The sequence below is a fragment of the Phacochoerus africanus genome, chromosome 11, assembly GCF_016906955.1.
Source record: "Phacochoerus africanus isolate WHEZ1 chromosome 11, ROS_Pafr_v1, whole genome shotgun sequence".
NCBI lineage: Eukaryota > Metazoa > Chordata > Mammalia > Artiodactyla > Suidae > Phacochoerus > Phacochoerus africanus.
The window spans coordinates 4,086,719-4,105,663 of NC_062554.1; the positions used below are offsets into that span (position 1 = coordinate 4,086,719).

Here is an 18,945-nt window from a genome sequence, read left to right on the forward strand (position 1 = left end):
TGAAACCCTTGGATTTTATCAGTCAAAAATGTGGGGGGCTGTTTGGTTGCTTGTTTGGTCTTTTGGGGGTCTTTTTAGGGCTGCACCCATGACATATGGAGGTTCCCAGGCTAGGGGTCTAATGGGAGCTACAGCTGCCGCAGTAACACGGGATCCCAGCCACATCTGCCACCTACACCGCAGCCCACGGCAACGCTGGATCCTTAACCCACTGAGCAAGGCCAGGGATCACTGAGCCACAACGGGAACTCCAGCAGAAATGTCTGGAGGTCAAAATAATATGGCAGTTCTCATGCGTGAAATCACTTCCAATTTGAATAACATTTTCAATAATTTTTATTCTGAGGACTCAAATATAAAGAACTTAAGTGTCTTGCTAATAAGAGGTGAAAATTGAGTTTTGCTAATACACATTCTAGAAGAGTTTTTCTAAAAATATGCTGGAGAAAAATTACAGCTTTATAGCCATGATGATGTCTTTGCATTTTATTGACATAGTCTGGAAGCGTAGCTGTTATGTTAAAATTGTGTTGCCCTAGTCCCTCAATATTTTCATCATTGGGCATACCTCTAGCTAGACTTTTGGAAGCGTGCTTATGGTTTTGACTTTTCAAGGCAGGTGCATGTTGAAAATCTGATGCAGTGAACTTGCACTTTCCTTGTTCCTAGAGGGGAGGTGAGTGACATCCGAAACTGTGATGCTGAGCCTTCCCTCGAATCCAGTTTTTTCCCGTTAGTGACCTAATGCTAGTTCTTTAGAGGGATTTTGGCATAAGAAGATTTATAACCCCTCTATTCCAAAGATTGTCTTCTTAATCCTTTTTCATAGATTAAGATATGATCTTGTTGCAGAAACATTTTTCATTCTGCATGGTTTTTTTTTTTTTTTACACCAAATATTATGTCATTAGGATTTCTGCATGGCATCTTATGTTCCTCATAGCGTCTTCAGGAAAAGTGTGTAATTTAGAAACAATTACAAAAGCACAACTGAGGACTGATGGTGGCCTCTCTTAGATTAGTGGTGGTGAGGGTGAAAATACAGCAGATATGAAGAGGATGTATGGACACAACTTAATCACGGGCTGTGGGTCGGTGAACAGGGTGCTTTCATGTGAGTAGGTCACATGATGATTCTATTTTTATCACTTTGAGACATTGCTGAATTCCTTTCCAAAGCTGGTGTGATATTTACATTCCCCACAACATCGTGATGGTTTTTCTCCACCGTCTCTTCAGCACTTGTTCTTCTCCGTCCTTTGTCCTTTGCGTGTAGCCGTTCTAGTGCTGCGAGTCCTTGTTTGGGTGGTTTTGACTTGCATTTCCTGATGACTCATACATAGGCCTTGGAGCTGGTTCTTCAGCTGTGCCCTGGCACCTTAAGTCATAGCCCCACCCAGTGGTGAATACAGCCTTCAGGCTGCCTAACCAAGGAACCTGGCCAGAACACACAGCAAGCTGCGTAGCCCACCCAACAGCCCTGCTTACAGTGGCGCTTGGACAGAGAGCACAGCTATGGCTTTCCCCTTCTGCAGAGCAAAACCAGGGGCCCTTTCTGGCCAGGGAATTCAGGGCGCAGGCTTGTCTGATCTTGTCCCAGCCCTCAGTGTCACGGCGGCCCAGTTCCCTGTGGTCGTGGGCACAGGTGTCGTCAGGTGGCTGGAATCACATGTGTCTGCCCCCTTACCAGCTGTTCGTGGACGCTCTGAAGCGCTGGGCTCTGCTGCTGTGGTCAGAGGTCCCGGATGGCGGGCACTGCCCCTGCGGCTCCCTCTGGTCCACCTCCCCTACGGGTTCCTGCTCCGTCACCTCGAGATGCACAGATGGGTGGAAGTCTCTGGCCTTCTGCTCTGTTGACCAGAGACACTTTGTTGAGTTTCTGATGTTTACCTGGTCGTAGACTGAAGGGGGGAAGCCATGTCTCTGCCATGTCTCTGGTGTCCCTTTATGATGGGTCCTCCCCGTGGAGCCATGAGCCTCTGCCGACACAAAACTGTGAGCTTCTCACCGTTATAACATCAAGCCGTCCTTTAATTCCGAAGATGTCCAAGGAAGTGCCTGATGACAAAAAACAGATTCTTGTGTGTGTGTTTGGGAGTCTTTGCTGTATGTCTAACTGTAATTTTTCTTTCTCTCGAAGCTCTCGTCTCATTTCGATTTTGAGACATTACTCTCTTCTGGTAGTATTCCCACTTTTTTTTTTTGTCATTCTCACATGTCATCTGTTGGGAATGCCTTCTGACTTTTACATGGTGAAATAACGTTTTTCTTCAAGACTAAGCTCAGACTTTGGGGGCATCTCTTCTAAAATGAGGTTTCCTCTTTGACTCAAATCCGTCCGTACAGCTTTCAAACTACCTCATGTTGCTGTGTGTCTGTATTGAGGGCTTTCTGGCAGATGTTCAGTAGTTAAGATTTCATCACTCAGCGTCTCATAACATTTTGTCACGTGTGTAATAATAAATGCTCCGTAAGGTAAACGTCCGTTCTTTCACTGGTCTCAGTGACTTGGTGTGACTTTTTTTTTCTTTTAATTTTATTTTATTGGAGTAGAGTTGATTCACAGTGTGCTATTAGTTTCTGGAGTACAGCAGAGTGAATCAGTCATACGTACAGATATGTTCATTCTTTTTCCCCGTGTAGGTTATTACAACCTGTTGAGTAGATTCTCCTTTGCAGTAGAGCAGGTTCTCATTAATCATCAATTTTATACAGTCGTGTGTGTGTGTCTGTGTGTGTGTGTGTGTGTGTCATTCCCACCCTCCCAGTTCTTCTCTCCTCCCAGCGTCTCACCTGTGGTAATCGTGAGCTTGGTTTTGAAGTCTGCGAGTGTGTTTCTTTTTAAAAAAATACGTTCTTTCGTATCTTATTTTTCATTAGAGTCCATGCATATGTAATATCCTGTGAGCTGTCTTTCCCTGTCTGACTTATCATCACTCAGGGTGATAATCTCCGGTCCCTCCGTGTTGTTGCAAGGGACAAATTATTTCCTCCTTTTTTACGGCTGAATAATATCGTTAGGTGTACGTACCACGTCTTCTTCATCTACTCCTCTGTCAGTGGGCATGTAGGTTGCTTGCACGTCTTCGCTGTTGTAAATAATGCTGCAGTGAACACTGGGGTACGTGCGTCTTTTCAAGTTAGTTTTCCGATATGGTATTCTATGAGAACAAATTCATTTTGGAGAGTGGTCTGAGTGGGGGAGTAGATGTTAAAAAAAAAAAGCTCTCCGTGTATGGAAGTGCTTAGGGACACAGCACACCCTAGTTTGGATATCCAGGAGGCAGCTGGAAATAGAAGTCTAGAAAAAGCGCATTGGTTGATCCATCTTCCTACCTCCACTACTTAGTGTGGTGCCGACAGTGCGGCATGTAGAATGCTATTGTGTTAGACAAACGCAGTAGTAAGATCCATGAATCGGATTGTATCCTTCCACTCAGCCTGTTAACTATTTAACCCGAGTCAGAAGTGATGACCCTGAAAACAGATCAGTGGGAGGCCCGTTCTCACCTTGGGAAGGAAATGACACGCATCACAGAGGAGGAAAGGAGAATAAAATCTGTGTTTGGGCATCGAGGTAAAAGTATCGGTGAGCCCTTGAGGTTTTCGGTATGAGTTGATAGGAAAGCAAATAGAGACGCAGCGCTCATGGTGTGTGTGTGTGTGTAGGGTGTGTGTGTGTGCTGTGGCCGGCGCGGCTTGGCGTGGTCACGTGTCCCGAGCTCCTTGTCCTCCGGGAGCTGCTGTGAGTCGTGGCTCCGCAACAGCAATGGGCCTGAGCAATGCCTCATCATCTCTCTGCCAAGCCAACCCTAATCACCACAGATAGAAAGGCTTCGACTCAGAAATAACTCAGTTCTTTGGGCCTACCGGTTTTTCAGATTCCAGATGAGTGATTTCATCCCGTGAGTTACTTTTGTTACATGTGGGGCCTTACTCATTCACCTTTAAATATTATCTGACTTAAATATTATTACAAAGTTCTGTTCTATTTTTTGCTTAGATACAATTCTGCCTGAATGCAAGGAAGCCAAAACACAGCCTAAAGTCGCATTTTCCCAAATGTGGTAGCTCCATGGCATTCTAAGAGAGGTGTGGGTTATTCGGTTAAATAGTTTGCAGACTGTTGAATAGGCAAACAGTACATGGGACTGCATGCAACTAAACTGACTATCTTAAGAAGACCCTCAAATATAGTAGAGTATTAATTTGGTCTTGACGTTGCAGGCTAGTTTGCTTCAGATGCATTACCAGGAGGGTTGAGGAAATAATCCGTCCATCCGGGAGGACCTGGCGCTCTGCTTTTTGATGTCTTTAATTTCTCATAACACGTTAAAGAAGCAGAGATAAAATTTTAATGGTGTCTTTCTACTGTGTATTACGAAGAAAGGTCATTCATAGAAGTGGGAACATATTTTAAGAACAAGTGGTGACTGGCTTTAGTGGAAAAAAAAAAGAAATAATTTCTGTTTCTGGGTACTCTGACATCTGTCAATGTTCCGAGTATGTTTTAAAATAATTACTTGTATTCATCAAATGTTAAAAATTACAAATTCCCGATGTGGGAGTTGACCTTGTTGAAATGCCATCGGAGCCTTAGAGGAAAATCCGAACGATACGAAGGGCCCACAAGATCAGGGTTTGAATTCAATACACGCATTCGCTGTTGTTCTTTGCTCCTGCATTTCCTATACTCTCCAGTACAACTATAGTTTCAACAACTAGTAATGACTGTTTCCATAAGTAAGTGAAGTACTGTTATAGACGTAAATACCGAGCTTGCTGTCACACAAAAAGAGAGCTTCAAAAATCACTTTTGACAGGTTAAAAATCGGTAACGTTATTTTATTTTACCCCATTTTCTCCAGAAATCAAATACAGTTAAAGGAGTAAGTCTAGCTTACAGGGCCTTTTCCTGCATTTAGCATTTGATTTCAGAGGTGTTCTTTCATCTTCTCCTGCCTCCTGCAATGGAGATGAAGAACTCTGCTTGCAGACTGCCGTCACGCTTTTTCTGGAATGCTCTCGCTCAGAGTCTGTCTCTCTCTGTGGGTGAAACATTCACGATGCGCTCACATAGTGGTGGGAAGTTACGCCCGGCCAGGCAAAGACTTTTCACGATCAGGACGTCAAATCCTTCACTTTCCACGCAGAAAAGCAAGCTCAAAGAGGACATAGACAATGGTCGTGAAGAATGAGAAGCACGCGCACCCAAGATTTTCCGGAACTTAGCTCTGAATGCACAGGTTATGTTCATGCACCTGCATCAAGCAGGAAGGCAGAAATAGAAACGTAAATTAATTATATGTTCATGAGGACTCTTAGAAAAAATGATGATTGTTTCAGCGTTTCCAACGTCTGGTTGTGAGTGATTTTGTAATGAGAATAATAAAAATTACAATCATTATAATACCTTCATGGGGAAGTTTGGCTTCCTTCAGCAACGAAGGCAGTAACCCTTTTCCTGTGTGGAACTGGAAGGACTCCATTAACCACACATTACTGTTTCATGATATTGTAGGTGAATTTGTTTTAAACACACGTATTGAGGGAGGGTAGGGACTGTGAATCAGTATAACTCATTTTGTATAGACTTGCACTTTTTTTGTGTAATCCAAATAAAAATGTCTGTGTGAGCCCGCTTGTATGAAAAGTTAGGGAGTTGATTCTGGATATTGGATTGCCCAGCACTGATTAGTCAAAATTGACTACTACCAAGCTGTTTTCCAGAAGCAAGACATTTATTTGAGTGAAAAAAAATCCATGAGATGTCCTGGGTAAACATTACAGAAGCATTAGGATTAGCTCTTATTCAGAAATACACTCTATTTCCACGTCTCTCTTTCGGTTTTGTTCAGTTAAATTATGAGTGTCTGAATGTACAATCCACGGAGTCCTGGAATCAGCAGTGGCCACTTCGTCCAATATTCATGCATTCATGTTAGAAGCTGGAAAAATTCTACGTGTGATGACCTCCCTTCATGTGTCTTGTCAGCACCGTCCCTCAGGAGAATTGCGTCATGACCTTGCTCGGCTGCGGGCAGTATATTAGCCCCGGATCAGTCTCGTTGGAAACGGCGTCTTCATCACTGCAGTACCGTCACATTAACCTCTCCGGGCACGCGTCTAAGAAGATGGGGACTTCAGCCTGCGAGTGCGTGTTCTCCCGGGTGCTTCTGAGGTCGTCACAGAGAAACGATAGAAAGGGTGTCAGGGGACCGTGGGAAATTTCCCCCTGTCGTCATGTACAAGGGGTCACTCTTGGAGTTCCCTTGGGGCCCAGCGAGGGAAGGATCAGGCGTCTTCACTGCAGCAGCTTGGGTCACTGCTGTGGCCCAGGTTGGATCCTTGCCTGGGAACTTGCACATGCCATGGGCTTAGCAAAAGAAGAAGAGACATCCTAAAAGAATGATTGTCAGGATTTCACCAAAGACGCGAGGAATATAAATAAGTAGAAATGAGTTCCTCTTGGTCTAGTTAGTATGTTTCACCTTTCTTTCCTCCTCTCACCCCTGATGAATCTCCTCATATCTTCAAGCAGGTTTATAACCTGACTTAGGGGAAGTATTTCCTAAGAAAATGCCGAAGTAAAAACAGAGGAAACTTATACATTAAGATACTTTAGATTCTCAGCATTTTTTTAGACTGGTTCTTTCGTTACTTTTCCTAATCCCAGTTCTCTGTGCGACTAGACATTGAAACCAGGGCAAATGGATGTGCAATTGCATTAAATTGGGTGCATTAGTGCTGCATGTCTATTAGATATATTTAATAAATCATCATATGTTGAGGCCAGACAGAAAATTTTTGTATTTTTCTTAGAATATGAAGAGACTCTTCCTAGATGAGGTAATGATTGAGTTGAGAGTTTAATAATAAATGAGTATTTAGACAAAAAAAAAATATAAATGACTGTGTGTCCAGTGGGAAAGACCAGGAAGGGCAGGAGGAAACCCAAAGGACGTGTTATGAGAAGATGAAAGCATGACATACAGCAATAGAATTCTAAATTCGTTTGCATATTCTAGCACCTGTCCATCTCCTTATGGCTGATAAGCTTTTAAGGGTGATTAAGTGAAATTTAGCTCTAGTATTAATAGTACATGTGAAAGTTTATTTTTCTCTCACATAGAAATTAAGCATATCATTCATTTAGAATGAAGTTCAATATCCTTTTATTTAAAAAGGTTTGTCTTGAGAAATGATGCAGCCACTTAGAAATTTTTGGATATTATTCTACGAGGCGGAATTTTTCCCATTTCAAATTTTACAGAAATAAGTTTGCATGTGAGAAATTCCTGTGTCACATTTGAGTCTGGAATAAGTTTGTCTTGTTTATGTTTGTCACGTTACATTTTATTTCAGCTATTTATCTTTAAAGTGTATAATTTTATCCCTGTTTCCAGAAACCTTCCCTAGGCTCCCACTCTGAGATACAGGCAGCTTTGCAATATCCTGTGACAGCCTCCTTGAAGCGTCCCGTGTGCAGAGGCGGCAGGGTGCTTATCACGTGTTCTTGTCACTTGGGTCCTTACCTCCATTGTCTGCGACCACATCACTTTGTGACTTACTTTCCCAAGATCCAGAACAGCAAGTGTGAGTGGCATTGCTTTCATTTTATTCTCCCAGACTGTTGGACTGAATGAATAGGACTTCTTTTGATGAGGGATTTTTCTAGAAAAAAGTATATGTAGCACAACATTTATGTCCTTAAATCTTATTACCTTGGAAGACCGACCAAACTAGACAGTGTTTTAACTAATTATGCAAAAGCTGCAAGCAGACACATTCTCTGAATGTGTATGTGTTTGTATTTCTCTGTGTGTATGACAGAAAGACAGAGACAGAGAACTAGACGGAGGAATCAGAAACAGACTGAGATACATCATTCCAGAAGCCTGTATCCGCATTCCTGAATACAACTAATTGCTCCATCAAAAAATGCATGTGTCTATCAAAATGCCCTTTGAAACCACCTTTAACCACAGAAAGTTTGAATCCGGGTGAGACTAGCAGACAAGAGAGACTCTCAACCCAAACGGCCACTTCGAATCGGAAGCCCCAGACCAGGAAGCTCCAGGCCGGTATGTTTCCACGCAATGACACCGTCTTCATGCCCTCAGTGCTGAGGCTGACGGGCATCCCGGGCTTGGAGCCTGTGCAGGCCTGGATCGGCATTCCTTTCTGCGCCATGTACATCCTTGCTCTGTTTGGGAACTCCCTGCTCCTGGTCGCCATCAAGTCTGAGCGCAGCCTCCACGAGCCCATGTGTCTCTTCCTGGCCATGCTGGCCGCAACCGACGTGACGCTCAGCACCTGCATCCTGCCCAAAATGTTGGGGATATTCTGGTTCCACTTGCCAGAAATAGACTTCGATGCTTGTCTCTTTCAGATGTGGCTCATCCACTCCTTCCAGTGTATTGAGTCAGGTGTTCTGTTGGCCATGGCCTTGGACCGCTACGTGGCAATCTGTGACCCTCTGAGACACGCAGCCATTTTCACCCACCAACTCGTCACTCGGATTGGGGTTGCAGTGACACTCAGAGCAGCCCTCCTGGTAGCTCCATGTCTCATCCTCATCAAATGCCGCCTGAAACGCTATCGGACCACAGTGGTCTCTCACTCTTACTGTGAGCACATGGCCGTTGTGAAGTTGGCAGCCGAAGATGTTCGAATCAACAAGATCTACGGTCTGTTTGTGGCTTTCATCGTACTGGGATTTGACATAATCTTCATCACCCTCTCTTACATTCGAATATTTGTAACTGTCTTCAGTCTGCCTCAAAGGGAAGCTAGGCTTAAAGCCTTCAATACCTGCATTGCCCACATTTGTGTCTTCCTTGAATTTTATCTCCTGGCTTTCTTCTCCTTCTTTACACACAGGTTTGGGTTCCATATTCCACCCTATGTTCATATTCTTCTATCCAATCTCTACCTGCTTGTGCCCCCGTTGCTCAATCCTGTCGTTTATGGTGTGAAGACTAAACAGATTCGTGATCGAGTGTCCAGGATGTTCCGCTCTGTGGGTGCTTCTTGATTTCTAAACATCCAGTTTTATATCACATCACAAAACATGTCTCTGGACAATGTCTGTTCTTGTGCGACTCTGCTTTCTCAAGTTCATCATATGCTGAAATACAGAGTTGTAAGTTTCCTTTCAAGACAGGTTGGCGCTAATTCCTACCCAAACAATGTCGGTTTATGGACAGATGATTAATTCATCAATAGATGGAATTGAAGACAGAAATCATGAAGACTTGAGTGTGGTTCAGGCAGTAAAGATCTTTCTTGACTATTTCAATGAAGAAAATTTCTTAAAACCACACCTAAGTGTAAGTGTTTGCCTCTGAGTTACAGTACGAAGTGCACTGAGTTCTTTAAAAACCATAAAATCGGTTGAAATTTGGCAATGCCAATAGCAGTGAATTATTTCTGTCTTCTAATTTTGATGGCAGTAACGTCCTCCTCCTCATTATATTTATAGTCCCAACTCAAGGTAAATAATTTTCTTTCTTGTGATCGTCTGAGCACTAAGAATGTCAGGTGCTTAGTTTTCCTTGAAATGCGCGTGTGTGCAGTTTCTATTGTGCGCATATTCGGATTGTCGGAAGCTTCAGTAAGTGTTAGTGAAAGTTCCCAGAGACCCCACACCCAGTTTTCCTTACTATGATGATCTTACTTGGCTGATGTGCTTATTCCAATTGGTGAACTAATGCTGACTAATTATAACTAGCCCAAGCCCATGTATCATTCTAATTCCTTAATTTCTACTTCATTTTTTTGACCCAAGATCCTCTCCAGGCTACCACCTTGCATTTCGCTGCAGTGTCTCCTTGAGCGTCTCTTGGCTGTGACTTTTTGCGAGTGTCCTTGTGTCTAATGACCTGGATAGTCTGGAAGGGTGCTGCTCTGGCGTTTCATAGAAATCGTCTGTTGGCATCGAGCTGATGCTATTCTCCCGATGAGATCGGGGTCATGTGTTTTTGGGAGGAAGGCTATGCACTGACGTTACAGTGCCGTTTTGATCCCACATCCTGGGTACACACTATCAAGGTAACTTTTCCCCTCTTGATGTTGACCTTGGTTACTTGTGAGGTTTATCCACTATAAGCTTTTTTTTTTCCAGTTCCTGTTTCCGTCCTGTATTTTTTGGAAGGTAGTTTAGGCAGCCCACACCTAAGAAGTGGGGATTAGTGTTTCTCCTCTCTTAGGATAGAGTAGCTCTGTAATTTAATAAATTGTTTGGAATCCTACATGGCAGATTGATTTATTCTCCTTTGCTTATTAGTTTACTCAATGACTTATTTATATCGGTATGAATTTAGAGTTTGAGTTTTCATTTTCGTTTGTGTTATAATCCGGTGTTACTTTCTTTTTGGTCAGGTTGTTCCAATTTGACCATTGCGGGATTTTTTTGTTTGGTTTCTCTTCCTCTCTTGCCGGAGGCCAGCTCCGGGGGCCAGGGAGTGTACACTTTCCCGAAGAAGGTGGATGGCGTCGGTGAATGTACAAATACGGAGACAGCCTCTTTGTCCCTTCTTTCAGGGTGCTGGACTGCTCAGATTTCATTGGCAACAGTGGCTGATTATATAGACAGCTTTTTGCTACAGATTACATCCCAGTGTTAAAAGTCCATTGGTTAACTATTACATGGTATAGCAGCTGTACATCCTGTTTTAAGATCTTTGTTTTAACTAAACTTAGTGGGTACAATTTAGGGGCAATTAGGTACAACACATCATGTTGTAAGATCTCTATCTTAACTATACTTAGCGAGTACAATTTAAGGGCAATTAGGTACAGTAATTGCCGCATCATGTGCAAAGGAGGAGACTCAGTACAGATCATCCCATGGCCAGCCAGTCTTTACAATTTGAAGAGGTCACAGACACGAGAATTTGGCATTCACAAACCTTGTTTGCAGACTGGTGCTTATCTTCAAAGCGTTATGGCAGGGAGATAGTGTAAGTAAATATAAACCAACTTAACTAAACTAGCTATCACTTAAAAGCTTTTAAAATCAAGGACAAAACTCATAGCTAGGTTTCTTGGATAAGATATGTCTAACTTTTATGAACCTCATTAAGATCCTAACTCTAAAGTTTACTATATAACTAGCTAATAGATAGACACTATGTTTTAACTAAGTTGGATTAAAATAGAGGAAAAGTCCTTCAGGATGAAATTCTTATTAAATTATTGTTGTGACTTTGTTAAGTCACAAATCACCACAGGAAAATAAGAATGGGAAATAAGAGTAATAAGTAAATAATCAGGAAAGACTGAGGAAAACTGAACAGCAAGTGAATAACAGAAAAGACTAAGTCATCCATGGAACAGTCCCCACTCAGCAACACAAAATGGAAATTATTTCCTGGGAAATGGAGTTTTCCACCTATGTCAGCAGGCGAGCCTTCCTGTCTTCTGGGGCCTGTCCTCGGAACCGTGCTCTGCAGGCAGCCTCCCTTCCTCGGCTTCTTGTATCTTCTCGGCTCCCCGCACTCTCTGACATACCCCTCAGTGTGTGTGTGTGTGTGTGTGTCTTCTTATTTTATAGCATTAACATTTGCTCCAAGTTCTCCTTGCATATTTCAGTGTGTGTGTATCTCTTCTTATTTTATAGCGTTAAAATTTGCTCCAAGTTCTCCTTGCATATTTCAGTGTGTGTGTGTGTGTGTGTGTGTGTCGTCTTATTTTATAGCATTAACATTTGCTCCAAGTTCTCCTTGCATATTTCCTGAACTGGGTCATTGGTCTGCTTGTGTTTACCTGAGTGTCTTTCTTTTAGGTTCTCTCAGCTGACAACGCAAGGAATTTCGTGCGTATCCTAATCCGTGTAAATACACGTACCTGTAAATGGATCTGTATGGAACCATTTGTATCTAAATTAAGTTAATCTCGAGTCCTTACCAATATCCGCCCCTTTCATTCGTTACCACATGGGTCTTTCTAACCCCTTCTCCTTGCTGCTCCGTAAATTCCTTGTCCGATAGTGAAAGGACTTCAGCCACTTGATTGTTAATTTCCTGTATCTGAGTAAACCCACGTCAAACTTGTGAATCCTTGACCGTGTGGTAAACAGCTTTATAAACTGGAGTCAAGGGTTTGTGGTCCGTCGCGTTTGCTTTTATTCCTCCATTTCACTCGTTTCTAAAGGTACTTAGATCCGAACCTTTCCCCGCGCCGTCCCCTTCAGTGAGATGATTTCGTACATCCGCTATGCGGCCAGGTTATCTTGTTACTGTCTACGTTCCCTCTGGGATACCTCTACGTTCCAGGCAACTATTGTGAATTTGCAAATACTAAGGTCCATTCTACGCTTATAAAGGTATGTGCTTTAAAAATATATATGATTGTATGTATTTACCTTATGGTATCATACACAGTATTTGTATCAACCTAAATGATCAGTGGACACGTGGTTTTATTTCTCCCTTTTAAATCGACGTGCCTTTTATTTCCCTGTATAACTGCTCTGGTTAGGGTTTCAAGTGTGATGCCTTCATAGGAATGGCGAGTGGTGGGGTTTTTGCCTTGTTTCTGATCTTAGGGGCGAGTACCGCTTTCTCACCGTTAAGGATGAAGTTAGATGTAGGATTTTTCTGGTAGATGTTCATTAGCGACTTTAAGAGTAACCCCCGAATCCTGGATTGCTGGAAGGGTTTTGATCCCCCCCCCCACGCACACTGGGAATGGCTGTTGGATTTTGTCTGTGCTTTTGCTGCATTGATATGGTCATTGATTTTCCTTTTTAGCCTGTTCTTGTGATGAAAAGACATTCATTGATTTCCCAGTATTGAACCAGCCTTGCACCCCTGGAATAAATCCACTTGGATATAACGTAATGTTTTTGATATGTTGTTGAAGGTTCTTTATGAACATTTTGATGAGACTTTACGCGTCTGTGATCATGAGAGATACAGGTCTAGTTGGTCCCCTCTGTTGCTGTCTTTGTCTTTGCTGTTAGGTTAATGCCGACCTCGGAGAGTGAGTTCGGACTTATTCCCTCTGTGTCTGCTTTCTGGAAGAGATTGGAGAGAATACTACTTCTTTAAATATTTTCTAGAATTCATCAATTGAAACGTCTGGCCCTGGTGTTTTCGATATGGCAATTTATTATTTATTAACTTACTGTGTAGTTTCATAATTCTGTTTCTCTCTGAATTTTGGTTATTTGCATTTTTAAGGAATTTATCATAGAATCCACGTTCTCACACTAGTGAAAGTAGAAATTTTCATCGTACTTTCAATTTTATTTACAGTGTCCATGTAAGTAGTGGTTATGAGCACGTCTTGCATTTGTGATAGTAGCATTTTTCTATGTTTCCTGTTTGCTTGCTTAGAGATTATCAATTTTATTGAATGTTTGAATAAACCTGATTTTTCACCAAGTTCTGTATTTTTATTTTCCTTTGTTCAATTTCAGGGATATCTGTTCAAATTTTTCCTTTTATTTTTTTTCCTCTGGCTTTATGCTTAATTTGATCTTCCTTCTGTGGTGTCCTAAGGCAGAAGTTTATAGTATTGACTGCAGATCTTTCTTTTTCCTACCTTATTCATTCAGTGCCATAATTTCTCTCTAAGCACTGCTTTTGCTCCTTCCCACAAGTTTTGGTGTTTTATTTTTATTTAGTTCTATTTTGTTTTGTTTTCTCTTGAGACTTCCCCTTTGATCTATTGTGATTTAGAAGTGTGTTGTTTAATCTCCAAATCTTCGGAAATTTTCTAGTGATTTTTCTGTTAATATTTTACAGTTTAATTTCATTGAGGTCTGAAAAAAATACTTATATTGTTTCCATTCCTGTACATGTTTAAAGTGTGTTCGACGGACTGGAATGTGGGATATTTTTGTGTATGTTCCATGTGAACTTGAGAAAAATGTTTATTGTGATGATGTTGAATAAAATATTCTCTAACTGGGAGCCCCTGGTGACTCTGTGGGTTAAGAATCTGACATGGGGTCCATGAGGATGTAGGTTCAATCGCTGGGCTTGCTCAGTGGGTTAAGGATCTGGTGTTGCTGTAGCTGTGGTGTCGGCTGGCAGCTACAACTCTGATCGGACTCCTAGCCGAGAAACTTCCAAATGCTGGGGTACAGCCCTAAAAACAAAACAACGCAAGAAACCGATAAATGTCAATTCGTAGCTATATATTACATCTATAGATATATCACTACATGTATTTACATCTGTATCTATAGATACAGATAGGTATTAGGGCAAGTGGATTGAGAGTGTTCTTCAGCGGCTGTATTCTTGCTGATTTTCTGACCTCTTGATCAGTTACTGGAAGCAGGGACTTCAGGTCGTTACTGACAGCAGTGGCGCTGTCTACACCTCCTCGCGGCTCTGTCCGTTCTGCACACGAATTGTGATGCTCTGCTCGCTCTTAGGTTCATGCCCACCAAGGGCTGCTCTGTCTTTTGGGAGGGTTGCTCCTACCTCAGTACCTAATCCCCACATCCTTCTGATAATTTTCTTTGATGTGAAGTCGGCTTTGTCTGAAATTAACCTAGTTGCCCCCACTTTCTTTTGGTCCGTTGACACTGCATGTATTTTTCCATTCCCTTGGGGGTCCTGGTCTTTGATCCGCTTCCAGTTGATGTACTAGGCAGTTCACATTTGAAGTGAGTATTCGTGTGGTTGGGGTGATATTTGCCACGTTCGTAACTGTTTTCTGTTGTGCTTATTCTCTCTTTCTTTCCTGTTATCCTTTCCCGTTTTCTCTCTCCTCTGGACCTGGCTGAGAATTTTACATGATTTCACTTTCGCTCCTTGGAATGCCAACTATACACCTTTAAAGCTTTTAACTGTTGGTCTGGAGTTTTCCGTATACATTTGCAAATTCTATGAGCCCACTTAAAAATAATCCTGTGCTGTTTCGCAGTTCGTGCAGGTGGCTTACAGTGGAGTTTCCCCACTTACACCCTCCTGTCCCTCGTAGCACTGCTGCCATTTATGTCACTTTTCCATACCCCGCGATCTCTTGAGTTCTTCTTACTGTTGTTACTTGAGCAAGGAGGTATCTGTTAAATCAATTAGGCATAAGAAAAATCATTGTTCTTCCTTTATTCTCTCTTGGCACTGGTTCTTTATGCAGACTCAAGTCTGCGGCCTGTGCGTTTTTCTCTCTCTCTGAGAACTGTTACTTCGCCGTTCTCGTGGAGCAAGGTCGTTGAAGTCCCAGGGTGTCTGCTCCACGTAGCTTGAGGGTGTCTGTGATTCTCTGTGCTTGCCTGACTCTGGAGATTTTGAAAGAGTAGTTTTCTTGCAGTCTTATTTCTCGGAGGAAATGAAGAAAAGCCGTGTTTTTTGTTTGTTTGTGTTATCATTTTTTCCTGCTGTAACGATGGGAGAATGACATCCAAACTTTTTACATGACAGGACTTACACCCAGATTCTCGCATGTGCTTTAATCCAAAACGTCCAACGAAATATCGAACAGATTACTGCGTATGTTCACATCTATCTGTAGGTCTAGGTAAGTATAAAGTAGCTAGATAGGTAAAGACTAGAGTTAACTAAAGGTATGTTTGAACCATGATTATGAAATTTCTGTGGATAATGGCTTAAATAAAGAATATATTCCCTGGAATTCCGACATGGCTTGGCAGTAACAAACCTGACTGGTGTCCATGAGGATGCGGCTTTGGTCCCTGGCCGCTCTCAGTGGGTTGAGTATCTGGCATTGCCGTGAGCTGTGGCGTAGGTCGCAGATGTGGCTTGGATCCTGTGCTGCTAGGCATAGGCCGATAGCTGCAGCTCAGGTTTGACCCCTAGCTTGGTAACTTCCACATGCCAGTAAAAAGAAAAAAAAAATAATATATATACATACATATATACCCAGTGTGGTTTCCATTTTTACTTCCTTTGTGCTGAAAGATGATCTCCATTGAATTTTAAAGTCAATGTTCACAACTATAAAAAGGGAAAACCTATATATTTCTCAAAGGAGACCATTTGGTTCTGTGTTATATATGCCCGTTTGGGGCACTGAAATGGTTTTGATGTTCCTGGAACTAAACGAAATTAAATTTCACACGTGAATATGTATATATAGAAAGCACTGAATGATAAAACAGAACTATTTCATATCAGGACTTCAGCTGTGGCTAAAATGTCTTTCTGATGTATGTAACATGGTTTTATAGAAAGTTTCATAGAAGGTTTAAAACTAAACAGTGGGTCAGTAAAAACAAACAATTATGGAGGAATATAAATGATGAATACATTATAATGTAATGAATAATTGCTCTAAATTATAGATCAGCAAACTTCTTATGTAAAGAGACAGTGAATATTCTAAATTTTTTGATCATATGATCTCTCCCTGTTTATTCAGCTTTGTCCCTGTAGGGCAAAAGCTCCCATCGATGCTACATTAATTCATGGATATGGTGGTAATGCGATGCTTTTTTTTTTTTTTTGCTTTTTTGTAGGGCCACCCTTTTGGCATATAGAAGTTCCCAGCCTACACCACAGCCACAGCAACACAGGATCCAAGCCATGTCTGTGACCTACACCACAGTTCACAGCAATGCCAGATCCTTAACCCACTGAACGAGGACAGGGACTGAACCTGTGTCCTCATGGATGCTAGTTGGGTTCACTACTGCTGAGGCAATCCACTTTTATTTACAAAAAGAGGGAGCAAGCTGTATTTGGCCTCTGTGCTATGTGTAGCTTGCCCGTGGGCCTGACACATTCATATTCTACGTGGCAAATCAGCAGTAGTGTTAAGTGCAAAATGTACTGAAGCATTGAATTAAGTAAGTGTAGGTTTGGGGGTATCTTTATTACCTGGAGCCAAGGTCATTCATTTTACATAAGACTGTGGGGCCTTCACCATTTCCATTGTACTGTTCTTTATTCCCAAGGTGGCCAATGACCTTCACAGCGCCACCAACAAGATCTTTGCCTTGCCTTGCCTTTCTTTCTTTTTCCGCTTTTTAGGGCCGCCCTTGTGGAAGTCCCCAGGCTAGGGGTTGAAATCAGAGATACGGCTGTCAGCCACAGCCACAGCAGTGCTGGAGCCAAACCGCGTCTGTGACCTACCCCAGAGCTCACGTCAACGCCAGATCCCCGACCCGCTGAGCGAAGCCGGGGGTCAAACCCACATCCTGGTGGATACTGGCTGGATGGGTTTCCGATGTACCACAGCAGGACCTCCCCAAGGTCATTCTCTATGGGGTGTCCCTGTTGCTTTTCTAATTATGTGTGTTGTCTGGAAGTTTTGTTCGCTTTTATTTGTACACATCTCTCTCTTCTGGATTTATTTCCATTTTCTTACTATGTCTGTTCACTTCCGCTGTGATGTTGCCTCCATTCTGAAACCCTTGCCCTGTTACCTGGTACTATTCTCGTCACTCCTAAGACTCGACTCTCCTTTTCTTGGCATCTCCTCCAAAAAGCCTTACATAGAAATCTTTCTTAGAGAGAGTGGTATTTGAGGGAGTCCCTAATCATCTGCATAAGTTTTAAACTGTTACATGGAGTTTCTCCTTTTTTCCCCCCACACTATCTGGGACAGATGCTGATTTTTTTTTTCCTTTTATTTAACTCATTGTTTCACCTTTTAGTTTCTCATATATTGGGGCATATATTTGACACTTACTAGATAGTTATCACATTAATTGATTTCCTCACTGATTTCATTGACTTGTTGTGTTACTCCTTGATACAATAAATTTTGTAAGCTGGTGGGATGGATAAATAAATGCAAGATGTGTGCTTTTGGACATGTTGAGTAAAGAAATGGGATATCCTAGTAGGGATATCTAATTCAGAGCTCTCTTGAGGCGTTTGGAAAAGTATCTTTGCTACTTGGTCTTCATGTTTTCAATGGCCGTGACGGCGCTGTTCCTGGTATTATAGGGAGGAAGATTCTGTTGACGATTGCGATAGTTGTGTTCCAGTCATAATCCAATTTAATCCTTGCTCTGGTATCATGAAGTATAAAAACTGTTTTCTACATTTAATCATTGATGAAACTCAGAATTTATAAAATAATGAAACTCACTAAGTTATTAGTGAAGTGATATTTGAACTTTTCTCTTCCCCAGACTCTAGCTTTAAAATATCTGATAGAACGCACAAGATACACTCATGGGAAACATGAAAGATTTCCATTATTGCAAAGAATCACAGCTGTACAGCTATTTGCAATAGAAGCCATTCAAAAGTTAATAAGATACCTATATAGTTATAAACAAACCAGAATATGACTATAGCAGAAATCATAAAAAGTCAAAGTTTGAGGGAGCTAATTCATTTGAAAAACAAACAAGTATCCAATATATATTTGAAAAATATGTTCCAATCTTTCCCAAAACCCAACTCAATGAACCCCCCCATTCCAAGTTGAAAGATGTTTTGCACAGAGCATTTATAGATGTGTCCAGTGTAGTGTCCTCTGTTTTCCACATGTAATACAATTAATTTCTTAATTAAGAGGTTAATTATTGTCACTTGAAGGACTTGATAAATGCGACTGACAAATCAATACCTTCTGAAGCTTAAAAAAAGGAAGTGGGAGATTGAACGTGGATAAGTAGGATTTTCATGCTCTTCAAGTGCAGCTCCAGTTTTGAAATCATAGTCGTAAGGTTACTAAGCTGTATTAATTGGACATTTTCCCAGTAAAAAACAAATGATTCTTGCTTGGGGGCTTGCCAAAAAATTGTAAGTTATTAGATATAAAGGGCTTAAGGGAAACTCAAGAAATCTATCACAATATCTCAAAGAACAAATGTGGGAAAATAAAATAAAAAATATTTAGAGAAATGTTTCCATATTTTTAAAGTGAGAAGTAAGTGTAAAATCTGTGGATTAGTATAGCATGATAAGGAGCATATACTCTTGAGCTGGTGTCCGTAGGTTCAAATTCTATGTTGCTACTTCCTAGGTAAGTTACTTTGTGCAATTTACATAATCTCTCTGTGTCTCA

At 41.6% G+C, this 18,945-nt stretch overlaps 1 protein-coding gene across 1 annotated transcript; it reads left to right on the forward strand.

Annotated features, from left to right (window-relative positions):
- Positions 1-8,086: 8,086 nt before the first annotated feature.
- LOC125111719 (olfactory receptor 52A5-like) lies at positions 8,087-9,037 on the forward strand. The gene has a single exon (XM_047753775.1). The coding sequence runs from the start codon at positions 8,087-8,089 to the stop codon at positions 9,035-9,037; it is 951 nt and encodes a 316-aa protein (XP_047609731.1).
- The last annotated feature ends 9,908 nt before the right edge of the window (positions 9,038-18,945 follow it).